General features: G+C 35.0%; 1 protein-coding gene across 1 annotated transcript in view; it reads right to left on the bottom strand.

The window, feature by feature from the left end:
• The window catches only part of LOC113519148 (cell adhesion molecule Dscam2-like), a 271,730-nt gene that overhangs the window by 71,795 nt on the left and 177,272 nt on the right, over positions 1-22,663 (bottom strand). Inside the window, exon 4 of the mRNA XM_052894222.1 lies at positions 11,856-11,998. Within this exon, the coding sequence (XP_052750182.1) occupies positions 11,856-11,998 (143 nt within the window). The remainder of the gene's footprint in view (positions 1-11,855; positions 11,999-22,663) is intronic.

The following is a 22,663-nucleotide window of genomic DNA, read 5'->3' as shown; positions in this document are numbered from 1 at the left end:
GGGTGTTACGCAAAAAGTTTCACCCGTCGTATTATTAACTTTACCAACTTGGTCCCGTCCGAGGGTGTTTACTTTTCGAGCGGTGCTTAACTTTTTATCGAAATCGGCTTTCCCGGTTAAGCTTTCGCCGGACACTGGGGATTCGTGCAAAAAGTTTGATCCGTTTTGTATTCCGCAAATGTTTCCGAATAATCGTACCTTTACAAATCACTACTCAAGGTCTCTTATAGGATAGTGTCAGCTTATCGAAGATATAATTATTGGATTCGGTAGCTTTTTCACAACTGTTATCTTTACCATTTATAATGTAATGAAACAGTTTAATGTATATTAGCTAGCTATCAATATATATTTGCTACACCCAAACAATGTTCGTTTACTTATTCTACATAAGACAATTGTAACAACTCTGTATTGTGCACATGAATGCATTATTATAAATAATAATAATAATAGTAAATATTGGCAACAAAACAGAATGCACTTTAGTACTACATCATATATCATAAATTTTTTTTATGCATATTAAAATGGCAAACAATCTGAATGCCTATCTGATAAGAAAATTGTAACTGTCATGTATAGACATGAATGAGTACTATGGACATAACAGAGTATACTGGGGGGAAAGGGATTATTAGGAATGGAGATTGACACCTCTATTGTTAGCAATATGCCCTATTAGGTCGACCTCCACGTGGTTCCCCCTGGAAACCATCGTGAACAATTCTTGTTGAATTCATCACGATGGGCTAACTGACCTGCTTCATTCTCACCTAACATCCTTCACTGGTGCCCCGCCCGTGTATACCGATAGCATGGGTGGGGTTACCATGGAGTTACCATTCCATTATCACTTATTAAAAAAAAAACAGAGTATACTGTTCGCCATGACACCCTTCATGCGTTACCATTCCTGAGGTCTAAGGTGTTGTGTCACTGTACCCTGTAATTTTAGTGATATATGATCACCATTTAAACTACAATACATTTATACAAGTATAGCTGTTTCACGGCAGAAACACGAATGGAATAGAGGTGCTCAGGTAGACGACTTGCTAAATGACTTATTCATGCTGTAAGAGCGTAATTGTGTCGAAATTACCATGAATTCATATATATATGTTTTTTTTGTTCAAGTATTTACACTTGTTGACATTTGGAATATTACGTTCTTCACAACATTAGTCTCTTTCTTTTAATCTTTTAATGTCTCCAAGTACTCCATCAGGGATTCTAGTAGTAAGCAAATTTGGTATTTTAATTTTGCTATTTTGATAATTCCGTAATACTGTTTACCATCAGACGGGCTATATGTTTGTTTGCCACCTTTTTGTAAAAAAAAAATACTGACGAAAATTATACTTATAAACTATATCAATGGTCTAAATAAGACGATCTCTAATAACATAAAATTATGTATTTACTTCTTCAAATCTCTCTCGGTAATAATTTAAAAATTCAAACAAAAATTCGCCTTCAACTTTAACAAATTAATACGATTAAGATTATCCTGAAAGTAAACCCTTTTAAATACAAATTATTACTGAATATCTTTTTTATTAGTATAATGAAATAGGCAATTAAGCATTACAGTTACTATAGGTATAGTTAATTTTCATTAATCATTTTTAGTGTGTATGTATATCAATAATTACTAGTACCGCATTCGAGTATTCTGACACTTCCCTATGGTTGACTGGGAGAGAATGCTTTTAGCATTAAGTCCGCCATGTACACATATATGTACTAATGAATAAATAAATAAATAAATAAGTATTTTTTTTTATTAAACTTTAATACACCTAATGTTAGAAAATGTAAAAGGTGGACTTAACATTATGTGGTACAATTTCGGAGGCAACATTTTCTTTTATTTTTTAGCTTGTTTTGTATTACACATAAGAAGCGTGTGTTTTTGAATAAAATATATCTTGCAAGATTTATCTTGTAGTTTTACTTGCAAAAATTAGCATATAAAAAGATTCCATGTAGGTATTAAACTAAGATATAATCTGTATACTGAACATAATCAAAATTCAAGTATCAAATACTTAAATATTATTTGAGACTTTGTACAAAAGTCGATTGCTTGGGTACCTCTGTCCTATTCGTATTTCAACCGTAAAGCAGTTGTGTTTGCATAGCTGTATTTCGGTTTGAAGGGTGGGATATGGCGTGAATTTACTGGGTACAGAGGAATAACACCTGGGTCCTCAGGAATGGCAACGCATGAGGGGTATCATGGGCGAAACAGCATACTCTGTTATGTCCATGGTACTGCTCATGTCTATAGGCGACAGTTATCACTTTCCATTAGGTGAGCCGTCAGCTTGTTTGCCATTCTAAGTTGTATAAAAAAAATAATTAAATATTATTTATTATTACCGTATCGTCAGGATTGGGTGGCGCATTCTATGCCAGCATGGAATGAGTCACCCTTTCCTTTCACGTGGGTGTCGATGGTAAGTAACTACCGCCGCCCATGATCACCCACAACACCAACGGCATTGCAAGTATGCTGGCGGCCTTTTAAAAAGGAATATGCTTAATATTATATGTTTGTAATTTATTTTTGTACAATAAAGAATAAATAAATAAATAATATCATTTCGTATCGCAACTAAATTCACATGTGTTCAACTAAAGTAAACACGACACGACATGTGCGTCGCTAGCGTTCCACTCAGCCAACCAGCGATATTAGAATATAAAACTGGTGGCTTTTTTCGCCTGTGCTCCCTCAGAAAGTTAATTACTCGGAAAGCGGCACTGTAATGCGCACAGCTGTAGCTTATTGCTACCCGTTTTACATATAACTTTTGCAAGGTGATGTCGTATAATAAGGACATTAACTCACGAGGATCACTTACCTTTTTTCCGTTGCAATTATATTATTAAAGTCTACACAATTGAAAAAAATAAAATGGAAAAAGAACATCATTTTGTACAGGTAATAAAAGAATACAAAAATTATTTTATATACCGACTAGCTTTCGCCCGCGGCTTCGCCCGCGTGGATCTTGGTTATCGCAATATGCAATTTTTGGAAATAACTCGATAGATTTATTTGGATAAGGATTAATACTGGAGTATGAAAATACCACCCAGACGGCGACCAGCGTGGTTATTCGTAATTTTAGAAAGAAAAGTGATTATTGTGACCTAACCGTAATAGTTAGACATCCAAATAAACAAAGTTTTCCTCTTTATAATATTAGTGTAGATTTGTAATAATAATGTATCGTATCACAATGCAATTATCCGCATGTGCAGAAAATATAACAATGTATGCAAGGAGCTTGATATCTTCCAACAGTCCTTGCAATGTTACATTAAGGCTGCCGATTTGTTACTTTAAATTTATAGTCGTCATTCTTTTAATGTATATAATATCGAATGTTATGCAGAGCAGTTGTTGGAGTGCAAATTTAATGCCGTTTTATGTAATATTTATTTTATAAATGTATTAATTTGTAATCTGTTGCCTTGCTATAAATAAATAAATATTCTGTATTCTTTGTAATTCTATTAATATTTCAAATAACAGAGAATTTTCAGTTCTTTCCACTTTAGGTTTGCTGGAAGAGAACTCTTACAGAATTAAGCTCTTCGGTTATATATAAAGCTCAAGTGAGGCCACACATGGAATACTGTTCTCACCTGTGGGCAGGAGCGCCACAGTACCAACTCCTTCCGTTAGACCGCATTCAAAGTCGGGCAGCTCGAATTGTTGGCGATCGGCGTCTTACTGTCCGGCTCGACCCACTGAAACTGCGTAGAGATGTTGCATCTCTGTGCATCTTCTACCGAATTTATCATGGGGAGTGCTCTGAAGAATTGTTCGGATTGATACCTGCTGCAGATTTTCACCATCGTACAACCCGCCATAAACTAAAATTTCATCCCAACCATCTGGACGAGTGGCGGTCCTCCACCGTGCGTTTTTCAAGGCACTTTCTTCCACGCACAACCACTCTTTGGAATCAACTTCCAGCAGCAGTATTTCCGAACCGATACGACAACATAACCTTCAAGAAAAGAGCATATTCCTTTTTAAAAGGCCGGCAGCACACCTGCAATGCCGTAGGTGTTGTGGGTGACCATGGGCGGCGGTAGTCACTTACCATCAGGTGAGCCGCGTGCTCGTTTGCCCCCTGTGTTGTAAAAAAAAAAGGTGTATAAAATTATACATATTTATTCAAAATAAATTATCAATGTGCAATCTTTGTATTTTTCATGTCGGTTCCGACATAGAATAAGCCACTACTTCCTTTCCCGTGAGTATCTAAAGAGGCGACTAAGGGAAGTCGAGGGATGGGCAACATCGTCCCTCTTAAAACATCTCCAAAGCCTAACCAAGGTTGCCAATCCGCCTGCTAAGCATGGCAAATACTGGAAAAACTCCCTCAAGGGACAGGTTTATACTCAGCAGTGGACAGTTAAAGGCTGATATGATGACCATGATGATGAATCTTTGTATGAAATAAAGTTATAAATAAATAAAGTTTGTAAAATTCATTGAATATTATGTAACAATGGCTCTTAAACGCTCTAAACAATGTTTTGTTTTATACAATTTAGAATGGCAAACAAGCTGATGGCCCACCTGATGGAAAGTGGTAACCATCGCCTATAGACATGAGCAGTACATAACAGAGTATACTAAAAACGATATAATAAATAGTCATATGCGCAAAGCTGTGGGATACAGTTAGCAATACTTAACAACTATAACGAGCAATAATGAATTACAGGATGCATAAGCAGAAATAACACTTCAGGAATGGCAATGCATGAAAGGTATCATGGGCGACAGAGTATACTTTGTTCTGTCCATAGTATGTACTCGTAAACTGACGACTCACGCGAGGACCGGAATCAATTTATTTACCATTCTAAATTGCATAAAAAAAAAAAAAAAAAGCATCCGCTGTATATATTTTTTTTTTATATTAATTTAATTACTGATGTCAACATTGAAAAATCGCTCGTCTGTTATTTTTTAATAAGGCTCAATTGTCACAGTATGTCGCCTTTCGAACACTCTAAGTTATCGCCTTCCAAAATAAGCAATCGATCCACAAGTCTGGTACAGTCAAATAAATTTAGAACATTCCGCAATAAATCGCCGAACACAAATATAAGAGTCATGTCGTCATTCTATTTGATTTGCAACACCGCACCGCCAGCGTCGACAAAACTACGCTGATCCAAATACATTCGACGTGAAATATCGAACACTTGTTGCGAAAAAGATTCCTTATTCGCTCAAGAATAAACACTTGCGTTTGATATGAATTTGTCAAGTTTTGTTTGAAGTGTATCGACTTTAAGTGTTAACACAAGTTAATTTGTTACAAATAAGATCGTATTGTAATACAATGTAATATTAATAACGAACGAAATAATGACCATTAAGGATGGAGAACAAGTACATAGAAAGAATAACGTTATAACAATAATGAGAAAAGAAGCAGAGTAATCGATTGATTTCATATGTCAATATAATGAGAACGTATTGGATATAAAAGTGGATAGATGTAAAGACAGGAAAATAAATAAACAAAATTACGAATAGACTACGTAAAAGATGATATCATCTCTACAATTTGACACATATGCAGAAAAAGAGAGTAAAATGTGACCTGTGAAGGAAAAATTACTGCACCAATTTACAATTCTAAAGTCACAACAATGCAATAAAGATCAAAACTATGCCCTCTTTCTAAGGTCACAAAGATTTTAGCTTAAGCAAATGGAAGAAATAGATGGAAAAAATTAAAGCCCTTTACGTCATAACTGGCCATATCACTTAAAAAAAATTGTGTAATAATAAAAAAGAAAAGATAGTGAAACTGCCTAAAGGCATGTTTCACTAGCTTTTGTCCTGTTTTCATTGTTTCGAAGCGAATGCGCTAGAAGCCTGTCGAAGAGGCGGTTGAGATACCGCTGAAGAGGCAAATTGGCTGATACGAACATCGCTCGAGTGCCAGCTCAGAGGGATATCGCAGGGACGCTAAACTCTCCTTTGTAAATACGCCCACTTAAGGAACAAAGCCTTGTGATTACAAACAATAGACTGTTATAAAGTTATAATCCATTACCAAGTAGTTCGCTACTCAAATATGAATTGCTAGATACTAAATTCACATTTAAGCAATTTGTTTCTGTAGGTAATCTCGAATTAATAAGATTTATGAAATCAATTGTAGTCTTAGATATTGTAGTAGGTGCTACAATTTAAAATCGTAATGGCAACTAAGAATGGCAAAAAAAAACTAAAGGCTTGGACTGGTGACAGATATTTTGTAAAGTACCTCTAAATTATGACAAGAAAAGTAGAATATTAGTACTTAACTACTTGAGCCACATAAAACACTGCTATTAGTAATAAAACTAAATGCCAAATTTCACGAAAGCTATGCAAACGCATTTGACACATAAAAAGAAAAATTCTATCGCGCATTCTCTGTAAAGAATCGATGAGTATTGGCGTGAATTCTTCTGATTCCATTAACGGACCTTTTTCGCGCGAACACAAAGCGGGGATATTGCGGACGGCGGACCTCAATCTCGGAGGTTTACGGCGTCCCTCGAACCTTCTCCATAAAGAATCGTATTTGCATTCCAGCCGACGAAGAGATTGATCCCGTCTTACGCCTTTCGAAATGTCAATACGGTAGGTCAAGGGTCTAGGCGGCAGGTAGGAAAATAGACTTTACCGAGCCATAGTAAAGTCGATTTTGAATTGGCACGACATAAGTGATTTTCTGGTAATGTTGAGAAGGACGCGAACTGGGAAATCGCGTCAGAAGTGGACGGCGTTTGTCCGACAACTCAGTTTGGCGTTAAGGGTTTCTACGTTTGGCAATTCAAAATAGAAAACTCTATTCTGGTAGGTAATATAAATTTTTCTAAATATTTTAAATATAATTATCTAAAAAGAAGTGCTGGAAAATATACGTTTTCTTATTGTTCTATATTCAAATGTATTATATAGTTATAAATTTAAAGTAATAGTTTTACAGTAATTAAAAAAAAAGACAAAAGTTCGTTTGAACTTAACAATATATATTTGACGCCTTATTATGCGACATAAAAGAAATCTCTAAAATGAAGGAAATCAAACAAAACACACTAAATTATTAGTCAAAATAGCTTTTTCCCTACCACGTTGGATAAATATTACACCCAAAGTGCAGCATTCAACAGATGCCTCTATCTTGATCATACCCAAAGTGATCACATCGACCCCCGGGGAACACTACGACCTGCGATGGGTCCATGTAAGTGAAATAAAATGGGGGTAAAAGAGAAGAATTCAATATTAGGTCAGTAGGGGTTGACCCAAAACTGATAGCAAGTGGTCAACTAGAAAAGAAAATTGGTTCTTCAGCTCTAACTACATCTGTGAATATTACCACATGTGGGAATTACCCACAATTTCAATTCTTGATGATCTACTTAAATGTATACACTTTTATTTATTATTATTTCTACAAGAAATAATAATTTAATAGTATGAATTTAATGGAAAGCAGGTTAGATTGCCTTTACATTGGTCACTATTTTGGTATCTCAAATTGGATGCTTCAGCGGTGACCAAATTTGTTTATTATTACTATTTCTTTTATTTATTTATTTCATTGTAAGATGTACTAACATTAGGCTAAGATTATGTTACTAACAAATTATACCATTGTAGCCTGTAATAATAAAGTTTATTATTATTATTATAGTTTCAAGTATGGGATATGGTAATGAAATTTTAGGATTCGGAAATTTAAACCCTTTGATCTCAGGAATGACTACGCCTAAGAGGTATTATGAGCATAGAGCTAGTTCTACTTGTTCCTTTCCACTTTCCTCTCTAGAAGCAGGTTTCATGGTGCTGTCCATATCTATAAACGATGATTAAAACTTTCCATCAGTGAACCGTGATATCATTTGCCAATCCAAGTTCTATAAGAAAATAAATACAAAGTCTCATTTCCCAATTGCAATATATTTTAGTTGGCTGCGAAAAAAACCTTCTGAGATGCGGGTACATGTTCATTCTTGCCTGTTCCCAGTTGACATGCTCGTCACACGGCCCACGGGTCCGTAGATTGAATATAAACATACAGGTCACGTCGCGTCGCGCTCACAGCCGGAGGCCGCTTATTCAATTCTTTCGCTGGACGCAATCACGTAAGTAAATAATGTTGACGATGTCACACTAGGCTAACGATCGCAAAAAGAACAAGTTTATTTGCACACTACCTACTGTTATATCAATACTTTTTCCTACCATCAACAGAGTGGTAATCGTCGCCTATGGCCACGAACATATTCATTTTTTTTATGGATGATAATGGAATGGTAACTCTGCCAGCGCTTACGGTATATGCTAACGAGGCACCAGTGAGATAGCTGAGAATGAAAAGGCAAGTCAGTTAGCTCATCGTAATGAATACACCTGGAATACAGTACAATGGTTACCAGAGGGGACCATGTAGAGGTCGACCTGATAGCGTATATTGCTAGCTATAGAACTGGTAGTCCGCATTACTTACTAACAATCCCTCCCCCATAATACGTTCAGTATCATAGAGAGATTCTAAAATGGATTAAGTGATCATAATATGAATATATTGTTATGCTTAGAAATCTATATTTTAATATAATATATCTGTAATAAAGTGACAAAAGTCAATTGCTTGGGTACCTCTGTCCCATTCGTGTTTCAACCGTGAAGCAGTTGTGTTTGCATGGCTGTATTTCGGTTTGAAGGGTGGGATATGGCGTGAACTTACTGGGTACAGAGAAATAATACCTGAGCCCTCAGGAATGGCAACGCATGGGGGGTATCATGGGCGAAACAGTATACTCTGTTATGTCCATGGTACTGCTCATCTCTATAGGCGACGGTTTTGTATAAAAAAAAGATAATATAGACTATATATTTTGGAAAATTCTGTCTTTCCCATTCACTAGTATTGTAATAAATTTTTAGGTATTAAAAAAGTCCCCTAAAGATCCAAACAGTTACATTGTTTTACGAATTAATTTCCATAATCACACAGACTAAATCACGGGTATAGCTAGTAAATTATATATACTTTTATTTTTAGTAGATGAAAATTCAATTTAAAGAACAAAAGCGCTGTACACTCTGTACATTTTGATAATAAAATAAAACGTAGGCGAGTCCATATTGACAAAGACCAAAAACTTTCTTTAGTGCTTATTGATACAAAAAGGGCTCTAATGGAACGAGGGATTTCCTGACATCAGATTGGACAGAGGGTGAAAAGTGAAAAGAATAAATAACGATGTAGATAGGGCAGACTGTACTATTTTACCTATTACCTATAGAGTAAGTATTATATTTTACATTAAAACCTTTCTATTGGAAGTCTCTTTTTTAGTATATTTATAGTGTATTAAAGTATTAACTTTGATATTAATGATTATTGACATTACATTACATTACATTAAGGATTGTATATTATGCATGATGATTTTTTTGTGTAATAATGATCACTGAATATGACTGTCTACTTCAATTTGTTACTAATTAAAATTTAACGAAATTAAAAGAAAATATTTCTGTAATAATTCCAACAAAACACGGTTATTTTCATTTAGTGCTAAAGTATTTAAAGATATTTCAGTAAGAAAAGAAATTTCCACGAAAACGGAAAGTAACAGGTTCACGAGGGCGACGTCGCGAAATGACTAGTAAGTATGTATCAAAATACGTGATAAAAATACGTAAACCAGAAATAATATCTACTGAAGAAAATCGTATATCGATTTTCTTCGGTAGAGGTCTCGATTCAGGATACAGTCTCCATTGGGTAAGAATTAGAGGTAACAATGAAAAGTTCGTAGTAGTTCTACAAGTATTTTTACTAATAGATACGTGAAAGTCTAAACCTAAACTATTCAGCCAACAATTATAAAATTTTAGGCTACTTTTCTTTTCGGACAATAAACGTATCCTGGCCCCGTAGACTAAGTCTCGAATAAAATCTAGTTAGTCCACATAAATGCACACTAGGAACATGTATGAAGATAATTAATTATTAATATGCTTAAATTTAATATATTAAGCCATAGATGGCGCTACGGTAATCAACCTACACCGAACATGATTAATAATAATACCTATTTGTTTCTGTATAATCGCATAACCTATTCTTTTCGGTTTTTATCTATAACACAGGCAATCTAGAAACATTAGACTCTAGAAAAAAAAAACATCCTCACGTGGTAAAAGTAAGAGTTTAATTTAATAAATCTAATGGAGTGTCGTATCTGTTACATAATCCGTGACAGCATTGACAGCGAAAGATTCTCATCTTCGCCGAATTCCGATAGAGCCGAGATTACGGGCATTTTGCCGTGACGGGAATTTCCTAAGAGGTGTCGGAGATTAATTTTATGGAGAAATCTGTTTAATATTTTTATATTGCTTCGCAGATTCCAATTTATTTTTTTCCTATATACGCTGTATATGTTCGATAAATTCTATTTAATATAAATTCCCAAGTTCTTCAAATTGTCAGTACACATATTGGTTCTAAACTGATAGAGAAATTAAAACTACTGCATTTGTTTTCTAGTTTCTTTGATGTATTTTTAATTTGTCTCGTCATATTGTCATTATAATAGTTTTTAAATGTCTAATGCATAAGCCTCCCCCTTGGGAGATTTTGCCTATAGTTGCCACGGTGGCCAGGCAGATTAGCAACTTCAGTTATGCTTCAAAGATGTTCTAAGAGAGACGCTGTTACCCATTCCTCGTCCTTCTATAGTCATCTCTTACGATACCTACGGAAAAAAATGGTGGCCTATTCCATTCCGGGACCACACAGCCAAATATCAATTAATCATTATTAATACATAGTTCCAAATTGAAATATAACAAATCCACCTGATCTGGGAAATTTTTAATCTAATTACTAGCAACACTGGAAAATAGCGCGGTTTGCTTTGACATAAAAAAATAGTCCGCCAAAATATAAATAATAATCTACTGTCATTATGCGAATATATTTACTATCTTTAGATATATCATAAAGCGTAATCTATGTTAGAAGTTTGCCAGCTAATTCTGGCTCGTCTACGGATGGCACGGCGCAGCGGTATACCGCAACGTCCGCCGCAGCGCCAGCCTCTCTCTGCTGCAATATTACTGGCCCACGTATTAGGTATTAGCACATAGTTACATATATTCATATATATTCTTTATTGTATTTGTAAATTATATAGGTAATACAGTTCAAACATTGTAAGAGAGTATTACAAGAGTAGATCTAGCTCTGAAAGAGATCTCTTCCAGCCTTCAGATAGCATGAGTGCTGTACGAATATATATATATATATATATATATATATAATGTATATATTATGACTAGCATTTACCCGCGACTATGTTTGCGCGATTGGAATATATTCACAGATTGAAATAAAAAGTATCCTATCTTCTCCATATCATATAATCAATATAAAATTTCATAGTCATTGGTTAAAACGTTAAGGTGCTAATAGGTAACAAACAAACTCAATTTCATTTTTATAATATTAGAAAAGGATTATATGGCAAATTAGCCACTTGGTGGACACCTACTTGATGGATTTATATATAAACATCAACTTCACAGCACCATGGATTACACTGTAACGTCCATGCTACGTCTTACGTTACCACTTTTAAGGACTAAAATGTTATACCTTATACCACATACCACACGCAAGTACAGCCGCTTGGTGGTAGATCGAGTGGAACGTATGCAGACGGTTTCTTCTGGCATGAACAATACATTTTTAATCGTCACGTACTGCTCGTAGTATTCCATCACTCACCAGCCTCAAGCCTCATATCCCTGGAGAGTATGGCCCCGACGGTGCTGGCGGCGCGGCAGCGGTACACAGCGGCGTGAACGTCGCTACGGTACTGGGCTGCTGAGAACGCTCCCAGCCACAGTGTGCCGTTCGGTAAGGCTTCCCTGGTGAACAGAAAAATATGATACTTAGAATAGCAAATAAACTTATCAGAGACTTTGTACAAAAGTCGATTGCTTAGGCACCTCTGTCCTATTCATGTTTCAACTGTAAAGCAGTAGTGTCTGCATGGCTGTGTTTCAATTTGAAGGGTAGAATATGGCAGTGAATTTACAGGGTACAGAGGAATAACACCTGAGTCCTCAGGAACGGCAACGCATGGATGGGTATCATGGGCGAAACAGTATAGTCTGTTATGTTCATAGTACTGCTCATGTCTATAGGCGACGGTTACCACTTTCCATCTGGTGGGCCGTCAGCTTGTTTGCCATTTTAAGTAGTATAAAAAAAAAAAGATACCCAGATTGTATTTCTCAAGAAACACAGAAGCAGGAAGGGAAGAGCATTCCTTAGCATTTCGCATTAGAAACGAAAGTGCTTATATGTAGAACTTCTACGACGTAAGGCTGAATTCCTGGTAATCAACAAGTAATTCGCTGTTAGATGGGAGATGGCAAAATTAGATCGTGCAAGTCTCGTCTATTTATCTATTTGTTTACTTTCTCCTGCCATTTAAAGGCTGATTGTTTGATTGATGTTTATCGAAGGCCTGAATACACTTGGAATGTCACAAAAACAGTCCTCTCCAAAGCACAGTGTTCTTTAATTAATCAAAGCGCTGGCTATACGTTTTCATTTCTATTGAATCCCGTGCCGTTTTAAATGCGAAATCATTTTAATAGAACGCTGGGTTTGAATAAGATTAATGATGAACGATTTTTGCTTTGGAATGGAATAAAAACGATGGGAATAGAGAAAAAAACATCGGCCAAATGCTACGGTGATACGGGTCGGACGCGAATTCATAATGCCATTAATATTCTCGGATTTTAAAGAATAGGTTTGTATATAACAATGGGATATGTATTTTTGCATGGTTCATTCGTTGGTATGTTTTTATTATCGATGAATGGCCGACTTAATGATACAGTCACCCAGAATCTAAATATCATCTACCTCAACCCTTGCCCCTCGCTCTGTTTAGGGCAAAGCATATTTTCAGTAATGAATGGCTGAAATAATGGACAATGATATCTTTGACTGCGTGTGACTGATGCCTAACTGTGTAACAAGGCCGTATTGTCCCAGCTTAGAATGGGCCACCCCTTGCTTTCCCGTGGGTGTCGTAAGAGGCGACTAAAGAAATTTAATTGTCGAGGTATGGGCAGCAACATGCCTCTAAAAATATCACCAAAAGCAAATATCACAAAAGGCAACTATTGGTAAGAGAGAATATTTAAGTTCAACACAGGACAGTCAACGTTTGATATGTTTTTTTTACAACACAGGGGGCAAACGAGCATGCGGCTCATCTGATGGTAAGTGACAACACCAACGGCATTGCAGGTGTGCTGCCGGCCTTTTAAAAAGGAATATACTCTTTTCTTGAAGGTTATGTTGACGTATCGGTTCGGAAATACTGTTGCTGGAAATTGATTCAAGAGTGGTTGTGCGTGGAAGAAAGTGCCTTGAAAAACGCACGGTAGAAGTCCGCTACTCGTCCAGATGGTTGGGATGAAATTTTAGTTTATGGTGAGTTGTACAATGGCGAAAATCAGCAGCAAGTATCAATCTGAACAATTCCTCAGAGCACTGCCCATGATAATTTCGGTAGAAGATGTACAGAGATGCAATATCTCTACGCAGATTCAATAGGTCGAGTCGGACAGTAAGGCGCCGATCGTCAACAATTCGAACTGCCGGTCTAAAGGAAGGAGCTGGTACTGTGGTGCTCCTTCTTGTGGTACATGTGATGATGATGATATACAACATGGCTTCGTCTGCATGATGATGAATAAATAACAAATATTTGTAGCTTATGTCCATTCCATAAACTATGTGTACCCCAAATTTCAATATAATTGATCAAGTCGTTAAGCCGCTAAGAGGTCATGAATAAAAATGAACTATTATATTTATAACAATATTATTAGATACCTAAATAAATGTAAGTATAATAAATACTACTTCTGCTATTGCTCGTGAAGGTAGCGCCATCTTACGTCAAAAGGTATATAATAAAAAATATATTATTCCACTTATTACAGTGTAAGCTGTCCATAAAACTTGTTTTATACTCATAGTATAAAGCATTACACTCTACTTATACAGGTGTTTGTTTATATATGTCTGCGTAAGGTATAGCATAATATTTCTATCTAGCGGATTTGGTTGTGCATAATTTATTTATTTATTTAAAGCAAATAAACAGCAAAAATAATACATAATTATATACTTAAATAGTAATTTGGTAGCCACTAGAATTTGCACAAAATAAAATATAAGTATACGAAATACAAAATTAGACAGTACTAAATTAAACAAAATTAAACAAATATAAACAAAATTAAACAAACAAATACTATTGAAAACTACAGCAACATTGTCAATAATAATGCTCAGAATTTAATAAAACATTTTTTTAGAAAAACACATTATATGAAAATAATACCTGTGTAACCATTAAAAGAAATTGATAATAATTTAGAATAAAAAAAAAACTAATAATATATAAGATTTACTAAATTTTGTAATAGATTGTGTAAAACGGGTTAACAATCTATTAATGAATAATTATATATATATATACATATATATATATATATATATATATATATATATATATATATATATATATATATATATATATATATATATATATATATATATATATAATTTCTAATGACTAAGATGTTATGCCTCTGCACCCTGTAAAGTTACTGTCATATCCCACTTTTCAAACCGAAACGCAGCAAACACAACTGCTTTACAGTTGAAATATAAATGTGACAAAGGTACCCAAGCAAACGAGTTTCGTACGAAATCTCCCTTGTGTAAATAGCGAAGGATCCGACGCGGTTTCTTATGATATAGACTACAGTACTGCTTACCATCAGGCAGGCCGTATACTTGTCATCTGAATAGTATAAAAACTTTCAAAAATATTCCTAAATACTTCAAGTCAACGTCAACAAAGTCTGCAAATCTTTTACTGTCCTATACGGGATACAAAGCACAGATTGACAAAAAATAAATTAGTGAAATCAGACTATTATTCTGAATTGAAAACTAGTCGAAATTCTTTCGGGAAAATTTCAAATATTTTTTCTGTTTTTTTTTTTCATTTAAAATAATGTAATCTATAATATTATGTCGTAATATAAAGAAATAATATTATTCTATAGTGAAATACTATGAAATACAAAAAACAGCAATGTAATATTCGTATTAAAATTCTACCAGGATGCGCGGAATCAGCGCAAAATGTGAGATCAAAGCCACAAGCGTATGAAACTAACCACGAAGAAGCGCCATTCGCCGAGCTATGTATATACATAGGTATCGTGCGTCGTGTGGATCGTAAAATTTCAAATACATTGCGCGGCGTCAAAACTCAGAATCGTTAATTATACGGCTATGGTGCATTTTTGGTGGGAGAATAATCTAGATTGTTAGCAATGGAGTTCGACAGCCCCATTGCTATTATGCATAGCCCCTATGCACATATCCGTTTTTTTTTTTTTTTTGCTTGCTACATGGTACAATAAGACGTTACATACATATACAGGCACATAACATGCAGCACCCCGCAGAGGTATGCAAATGTTAAAATGGTTTTAAGTCTACATTACATATTGCAATTATAAGTCCAAACATTTTCCAAATTACATTATTCTCTATGTCAAATTATCAATAAACTTATTGTTTATATTTTAAGTAATTTTTAATACATTACATCTTTTATTACATTTTTTGTCATTTAAATATTCAATAACTGTATAATAGCACTTTTCCAAAAGAAAGTGAAATAAGTTTGATCTAAATCTCTCTATCGGAAGATCCTTTATTTCTGAAGGTAACTTATTGTATACCCGTATTGCCATTGGATAACAGCTGTCACTATACAATGTTGTTGACATTGCGCGCAGCACCAGTTTATCTGGGAATCTTCTACGATAGTTATCAATTACGTTACAGTTAACTTCAAATAAATATGGGTGCGTTTTTACAAATATACATAATCCATATATATACATACTAGGCACTGGTAATATTTTTAATGTTTTAAAGCTTGGTTTACAGCTTGTTCTCTGAGATATTCTACATATGGAACGAATACATTTTTTTTGGGCAATAAAAGCTCTTGCTGCATCTACAGAGTTGCCCCATATTAAGATACCATATCTGAGAATAGAAGCCACATACGGCCATATTAGGTCGACCTCCACGTGGTTCCTTCTGGAAACCATCGTGAAAAATTCTTGTTGAATTCGTCACGATGGGCTAACTGACCCGCTTCATACTCACCTATCATCCCTCACTGGTGACCAGCCGGTGTATACCGATAGCGCGGGTGGGGTTACCATTCCATTATCATCCATTAAAAAAAACCTGTCCCTTCCATCCAGTATACAGCACCGATTTTCAGCAGCAACATACAATAAACCAGAAGGTCTAATGTTTAAACGTCAACTAATTAAATCCGTACTCGGCATAAGCGCGCTCTAACTATATTAATTAGACATGGAGTAAATATGAGTTCATTAGGGCCTCTAATTACAGGCTCGTCTTAATGATGCGGCGAGTGTCACTGCTCGCAGCTGTGACGTATCTTCGTTAGGAGAAGTGTGTATCTGTGTCATGTCAAACGTAAAGTAACAGGTTTTTAGTTCTCTTTTCGTTTTTATCAATAGTAGCAATTATCAGTAGACATAGACAGCCTTCTATGTCGTAGCTGCTTTGTTTTTTTTATACAACTTAGAATGGAAAACAAACTGATGGCCCACTTGATGGAAAATGGTAACCGTCGCCTATAGACATGAGCAGTACCATGGGCATAACAGAGTATACTGTTTCGCCCATGATACACCCCATGCGTTGCCATTCCTAAGGACTCAGGTGTTATTCCTCTGTAACCTGTAAATTCACTGTCATATCCCACCCTTCAAACTGAAACAAACCGTCGCCAATAGACATGACCGTTCTTGTTTGACGCCAAAGAAACGGCTGTTCACGTAATCCTGGATTGTGAAGCTGTAGCCTTTCAACGTATAGAAATCTTTGGAACGGTGAGGTCGCTCCGTAAGGCCTGTGAATATCCCAGGATGCTTCTGTGCTTCAGAGCGGAGCTGGACTGGCTGTACTAGCCGTGATTCACACGCACAATGGCCCAAATGAGAAACTTACTCCTCTCCATCCAAAGGTTGCCTGGAAGAGTTCGCTCTTAGCGATAAGGTCGCCCATTGTTTTCTCATTGTGATTATTTCTTGTAATTGTTTATATTTGTAATAAGTTTACTATTGTAATCTTTTGGAGGAAACAATAAAGAGTATCTATCTATCTATCTATCTAAACGAAGAAAAGAGAATCCAATTTATATTACATTACATTTATCAGTAGGCACCCACTGAGTGGTCTTTGCCCACTTATCGGGACCCATACGGCTAATAATTAATTGTTTTTTTCTTTTTATTGTTGATTTTTATTTTAGTTTTATTACTGGTAATAAATATTATCTATCTATCTATCTAATATTACATGCCCAATCCGTAAAATTTGGTTTTATAATATGTATAAATACTTTTCTATGTGAAATAACTTATCAATCAATTTCGAAATGTAAGTTCTCAATACTGTTGTTTTTTTTATGTTTGTTACCATATAACCGTCGGTTGTTAATTGATTTGCAAAATTCTGTTTTTTTTTTTATCTGTAAACATATACCTCCAGACGTGTTTCAAAAATGTAATATCAGAATCGGTTATCAAACCAAAATACCTGGTTTTGCCTCAATTTAAGTCTTTTTTGTGGGATACGTTTTTATTTTATATATTACTAGCGACCCGTCCCGGCTTCGCACGGGTAGACATTTTTACAACATTTTAAAAAGTGGTTATTGTAACATAACGATAATAGTTGGACATAGAGTGTCGCGAAGTTTTTTGTAGTTATTGATATTTTCTTCAATATTGTAGAACATACTTTTGTTCTATCACCAATAGTTTCCGCAACGCACGCGGCTAAAGATAACTTATAGCATTTTTTACACCTTACAGTTACGTTACTAAAGTTTCAGTAAGGATCCCTAATCTTTTCTAGCAATAAATATAATGTTACTCAGAGTGAATGTAGCTTTCTAATGATGAAAGAATTTTGGAAATAGGCAAAGTAGTTTCTGAGTGTATTCATTACAAACATTTACACAAAAATACAAATCTTTCCTCTTTTTAATATTAGTGTAGATTTATGTGGTCCAATAAAGCGTAAACAAATAAATTCCAGGCAACAAAAGTAGGTAGAGTAAAACCTACTGTATATTCTATTATTACACAGTATAATAAGCCGTGGCTCGCAGCGCAACTGCACCGGACATATCATATAAATTTGCTTATTCCTCTAGTTGAATGGACGCCGAAACTGGCCGGTTGAATTTTTACAATTTACATGAAAATTGTTGTCCGGTGACGCGTGTGCACAATTATTGGAGTGACCGCGGCAGTTCTGGCTATCGATTGGCTGATGTCGGCAGCATGCAGCCGAACCTACATTCGTTTTGCGCGAGCCACGTCAGCGAAGGTGGCCTGGAAACTCCCGATACTAGAGGGCGTCATATTTGTACCGGTAATAATAAAAACAAGTTATGTCTGTACCACCTGACTAACTAACTATAGTCTATCTAAACGCCTGGTGTTTGGTACGGAATCGTATGCTTAGGGTAGCTCTAGATAATAATAGTGACACTGTGAAGGTAGCCGAAGAGACTACGCGATAAAGACGCCATTTACTTTAGTTCTGTCGTGATCACGACGTGGTGTAATCCACGTCGAAACGTCGGCAATAAAGAAGCAAGTATGTAGGTACTATTTGTCTGTATAGGCTTTTACATCACGTTAAGTCCCGATTGTGTATTAAAAACATAGTATAAAACAAAGTCGCTGTCGCTGTCTGTCCGTCGCTATATATGCTTAAATCTTTAAAACTACACAACGGATTTTGAAGCGGTTTTTTTTAGTAAATAGAGTGATTCAAGAGGAAGGTTTATATGTATAATACATGTATAATATTGTAGAGAAACACTGATAAATATAGAGGTTTCAAATGTGATGTGATGTAATGTGCACCCGTGCGAAGCCGGGGCGGGTCGCTAGTTCAAAATAATTGTTACTATTACTGTATGTTTTATTATATTTATATTTATTTATTTATTTACACATACATTGAACAAATATTTCACAATATAATTTAATACAAAATCAGACTGTACAAATATACATCCGAAATTGTACCCTCCTTTCCTTAAGAGTCGGATAAACACACAATGCCTCGCCAACCGTTAATTAAAATACAATCAAAACATAATTATGATCCATGTTTCATGTTCATGTTTGAGATTCAAATAAAATATTTATTTATTTAAATGTTTATTTTAACAACATTTGACCTATGAATATATGGCTCAGCTTGTACGCTGAATAAGGAATGCCTCAGTTCTCCGGACAACAAATGGATTGGATACATGCTTGGATATAAATATCTTTTAACTTAATTAAAAAAGAAATGGTAACCATACTTGTGTTGTTACTTAACGCTGGTTGGGAGCCAGTGATGGTTAGTAAAGAGAGGATGCATCTCCTGGGCGCCCACGTCGAAACGTCGACAATAAAAATCGGGTTTTTTTAATTTGTTTATAACATAGGGGGCAAACGAGCATGCGGCTGGTCTAATGGTAACTGATCATCACTAGTGTACGTACTATTTACCTATAATAACATCACGTTAGGTCGCGATTGGGAATATTTAAAATCCTATTTTTGTTAAAAAAATAATAACTTACTTGTAAATCACAAGAGGCGACTAAGGGAGGACGAACGATGGACAGCAGCGTCCCTCTAAAAACATCTCTAAAAGTCTAAATGCGGTTGCCAACCCGCCTGCCGAGCGTGGCAACTGGCAAAACTCCCCTTATGGAAAAGGTTTATATCTAGCAGTGAATAAATAACGGCTGAAATAATAATAAAATAATAATATAATACTATATTAATTACAAGTTATTAAATACATAATATTATTTATTTATTTTTATTTATTTAACACTTTATTGCACCAACATAACATGATTTGTTAAAACAATTTTCAATACGTGTAGTGTAGTACAAAAGGCGGTCTTATTGCTAAGCAATCTCTTCCAGACAACTTTTGGGTAGAAAGAATTAAAGCATAAGTAGGTAGGTGGCGCGTTAAAAAAGATAGATTTGTAAAAAATTATATCTGTGACAGCATAGTCATATACATATACATACATAAATAAACACATACAACCAAACATATACATATATATACATACACATACACATATAAATATATATACATACATATACATATATACGCATAAATACATACAAATATACCATATTAATACACATATATACAACACACATAAAACTAGAAATACGTAGGACTAAGTGATTATAAGGATAGGTAGTGGGCTTTAACTAAGTTTTTAAAAATGGGCAACGATTGAGCGCACCGTATATTATCACACAATGACAATATAGGGTTACAGCGATTTGTCTATAACCTCTTATAATGGGCGGTTGATACTTTGGATGTTCCAAAGAGTCCTTAAAAGGGCTGTCATGTTGAGCCCGTATCGGCCTTTGTGGTCATTATAGTTTGACAGCTGTCCAACCACACAGAGCTTTGTGTACTTAGGTAATGTATTAACTAAGTACCAAATAACGTTATGAAATATTTTCAATATCTACACTAATATTATGAAGAGGAAAGATTTGTATTTTTGTGTGTATGTTTGTAATGAATAAACTCAAAAACTACTTTGCCGATTTCAAAAGTTCTCTCATCATTAGAAAGCTACATTCACCCTGAGTAACATAGGCTATATTTATTGCTAGAAAAGATTGAGTGATCCTTACTAAAACTTTAGTAACGTAACTTAAGGTGTAAAAAAATGCTATGAAATATATTTCGTCGCGTGCGCTGCGGAAACTATTGGTGATAGAACAAAAGTATGTTCTACAATATTGAAGAAAATATTAATAACTACAAAAAACTTTGCAATACTATATGTCCAACTATTATCGTTATGTCACAATAACCACGTTTTAAATTGTTGTAAAAATGTTGTGATGGTCCCCCCCCTTTGCACCCCTTATAATAATTACCCTCTAAACTAACCTACACATGGAAAACCTACAAAGCCTAAGAAAAGCCTACGAAGGCTTTACCTAATGAAATCTATGAAAATATAATGAAAATCTACCCTAAAGAATGGTCTAACACTCTCAATATAACCCCATACCTATATTGTCTTATACACCCCAAACAACCTATGAATCATATAAACCCTTACAATAAATACATAATATTGAACAGATCTTATAATAGAACACTTGATCATTTGGCCAAATAAATAAATGTGTGATCGTCTAGAAATGTAGGACCCGTTGTGTGTGTAATAACCAAAAGGTTCTTTAATTGGTATATGATAGGAGTTAAATAATGAAGATAATTGATAAAGCTTTAAGGATTAAGAATAATTAATGAATTATACTCATAATTCATGTAACTAGGAAGTTATGTTATTTTAATAGTAAATTACAGTATAACTGTAATAATAAAAAAAAATGGGGGAGCGGTCGGGCCACTCACACGCCCGGACCAGTGGAAGACTTTCCAACTATCTATAACTCTTTCTCCTTAAAGGTAGGGAAGGGTATTTATTAATGAACTCTGATGGTAATAAGGGAATGAGTATTCTCAGTTCCAAACCAAACATAAGTACATTTACTTCAACATTACAGTGGCTCCACCAGCCCCACGATGCTTCCGGTATAAATTAGTGTTTGCCAGAGGCAAACGGATCGGAACTGAAATCCCAGGATCACTCCGACACGAGAGCTTACTCATGGGCGATGACCCTTTCAGTCCTATATGGCGACATAGAGATCACCTGTGATGACAGTCCGATAGAGATGAAGATTTGTGTGATAGGGGATACCTTCCACACCCTGGAATTGGCCAAGCCATATAATGTTGATAATTGCTATATCATAACATAGCATTGTCAATTTAATATTATTTACTTAATACCAAGAATACTCAAGGTTCAAGTTACATCTGTTGATTAGGCCAGAGCCTAAGAACGAGTAGTCCAACCCATAGGTCGAGAGCTACTAAAAGTAATGAGTGCTATTGAATGAACTATAAGTCCAGTCAATTATATATAATATTATTGTTGATTAACCACATTGTGAATTAACCAATTATTTATTCAGAGAGATATATCTAAAGGAACTATAAGTCCTTTAAAAGACACTGATTAATCACAAGTTAACAACGTCTCGTGAAATAACCAGTTGGGTTTTCTATAAGTTTGAGGACACTAAGTCCAACAAGCTATTATTGTGTTGAGAGTAATAGAGATCTTTTGTAATATTTGTAGAGGTTTGATTAATCACATTGTGAAATAATCAGATTAAATAATTATGTAGCTTTATAAAGAGGACTATAAGTCCTAATTGGTTGTTGTCATCAGTACTGATAAATTACACATTAAAGTGCCAGGTCAATTATTATATATAGGTATATAG

This window comes from Galleria mellonella, unplaced genomic scaffold (assembly GCF_026898425.1).
Source record: "Galleria mellonella isolate WM207_F2 unplaced genomic scaffold, CSIRO_AGI_GalMel_v1 utg200, whole genome shotgun sequence".
Lineage (NCBI taxonomy): Eukaryota > Metazoa > Arthropoda > Insecta > Lepidoptera > Pyralidae > Galleria > Galleria mellonella.
Note: the sequence above shows the minus strand (reverse complement) of the source record. Positions and strands in the feature narration are given on the sequence as shown.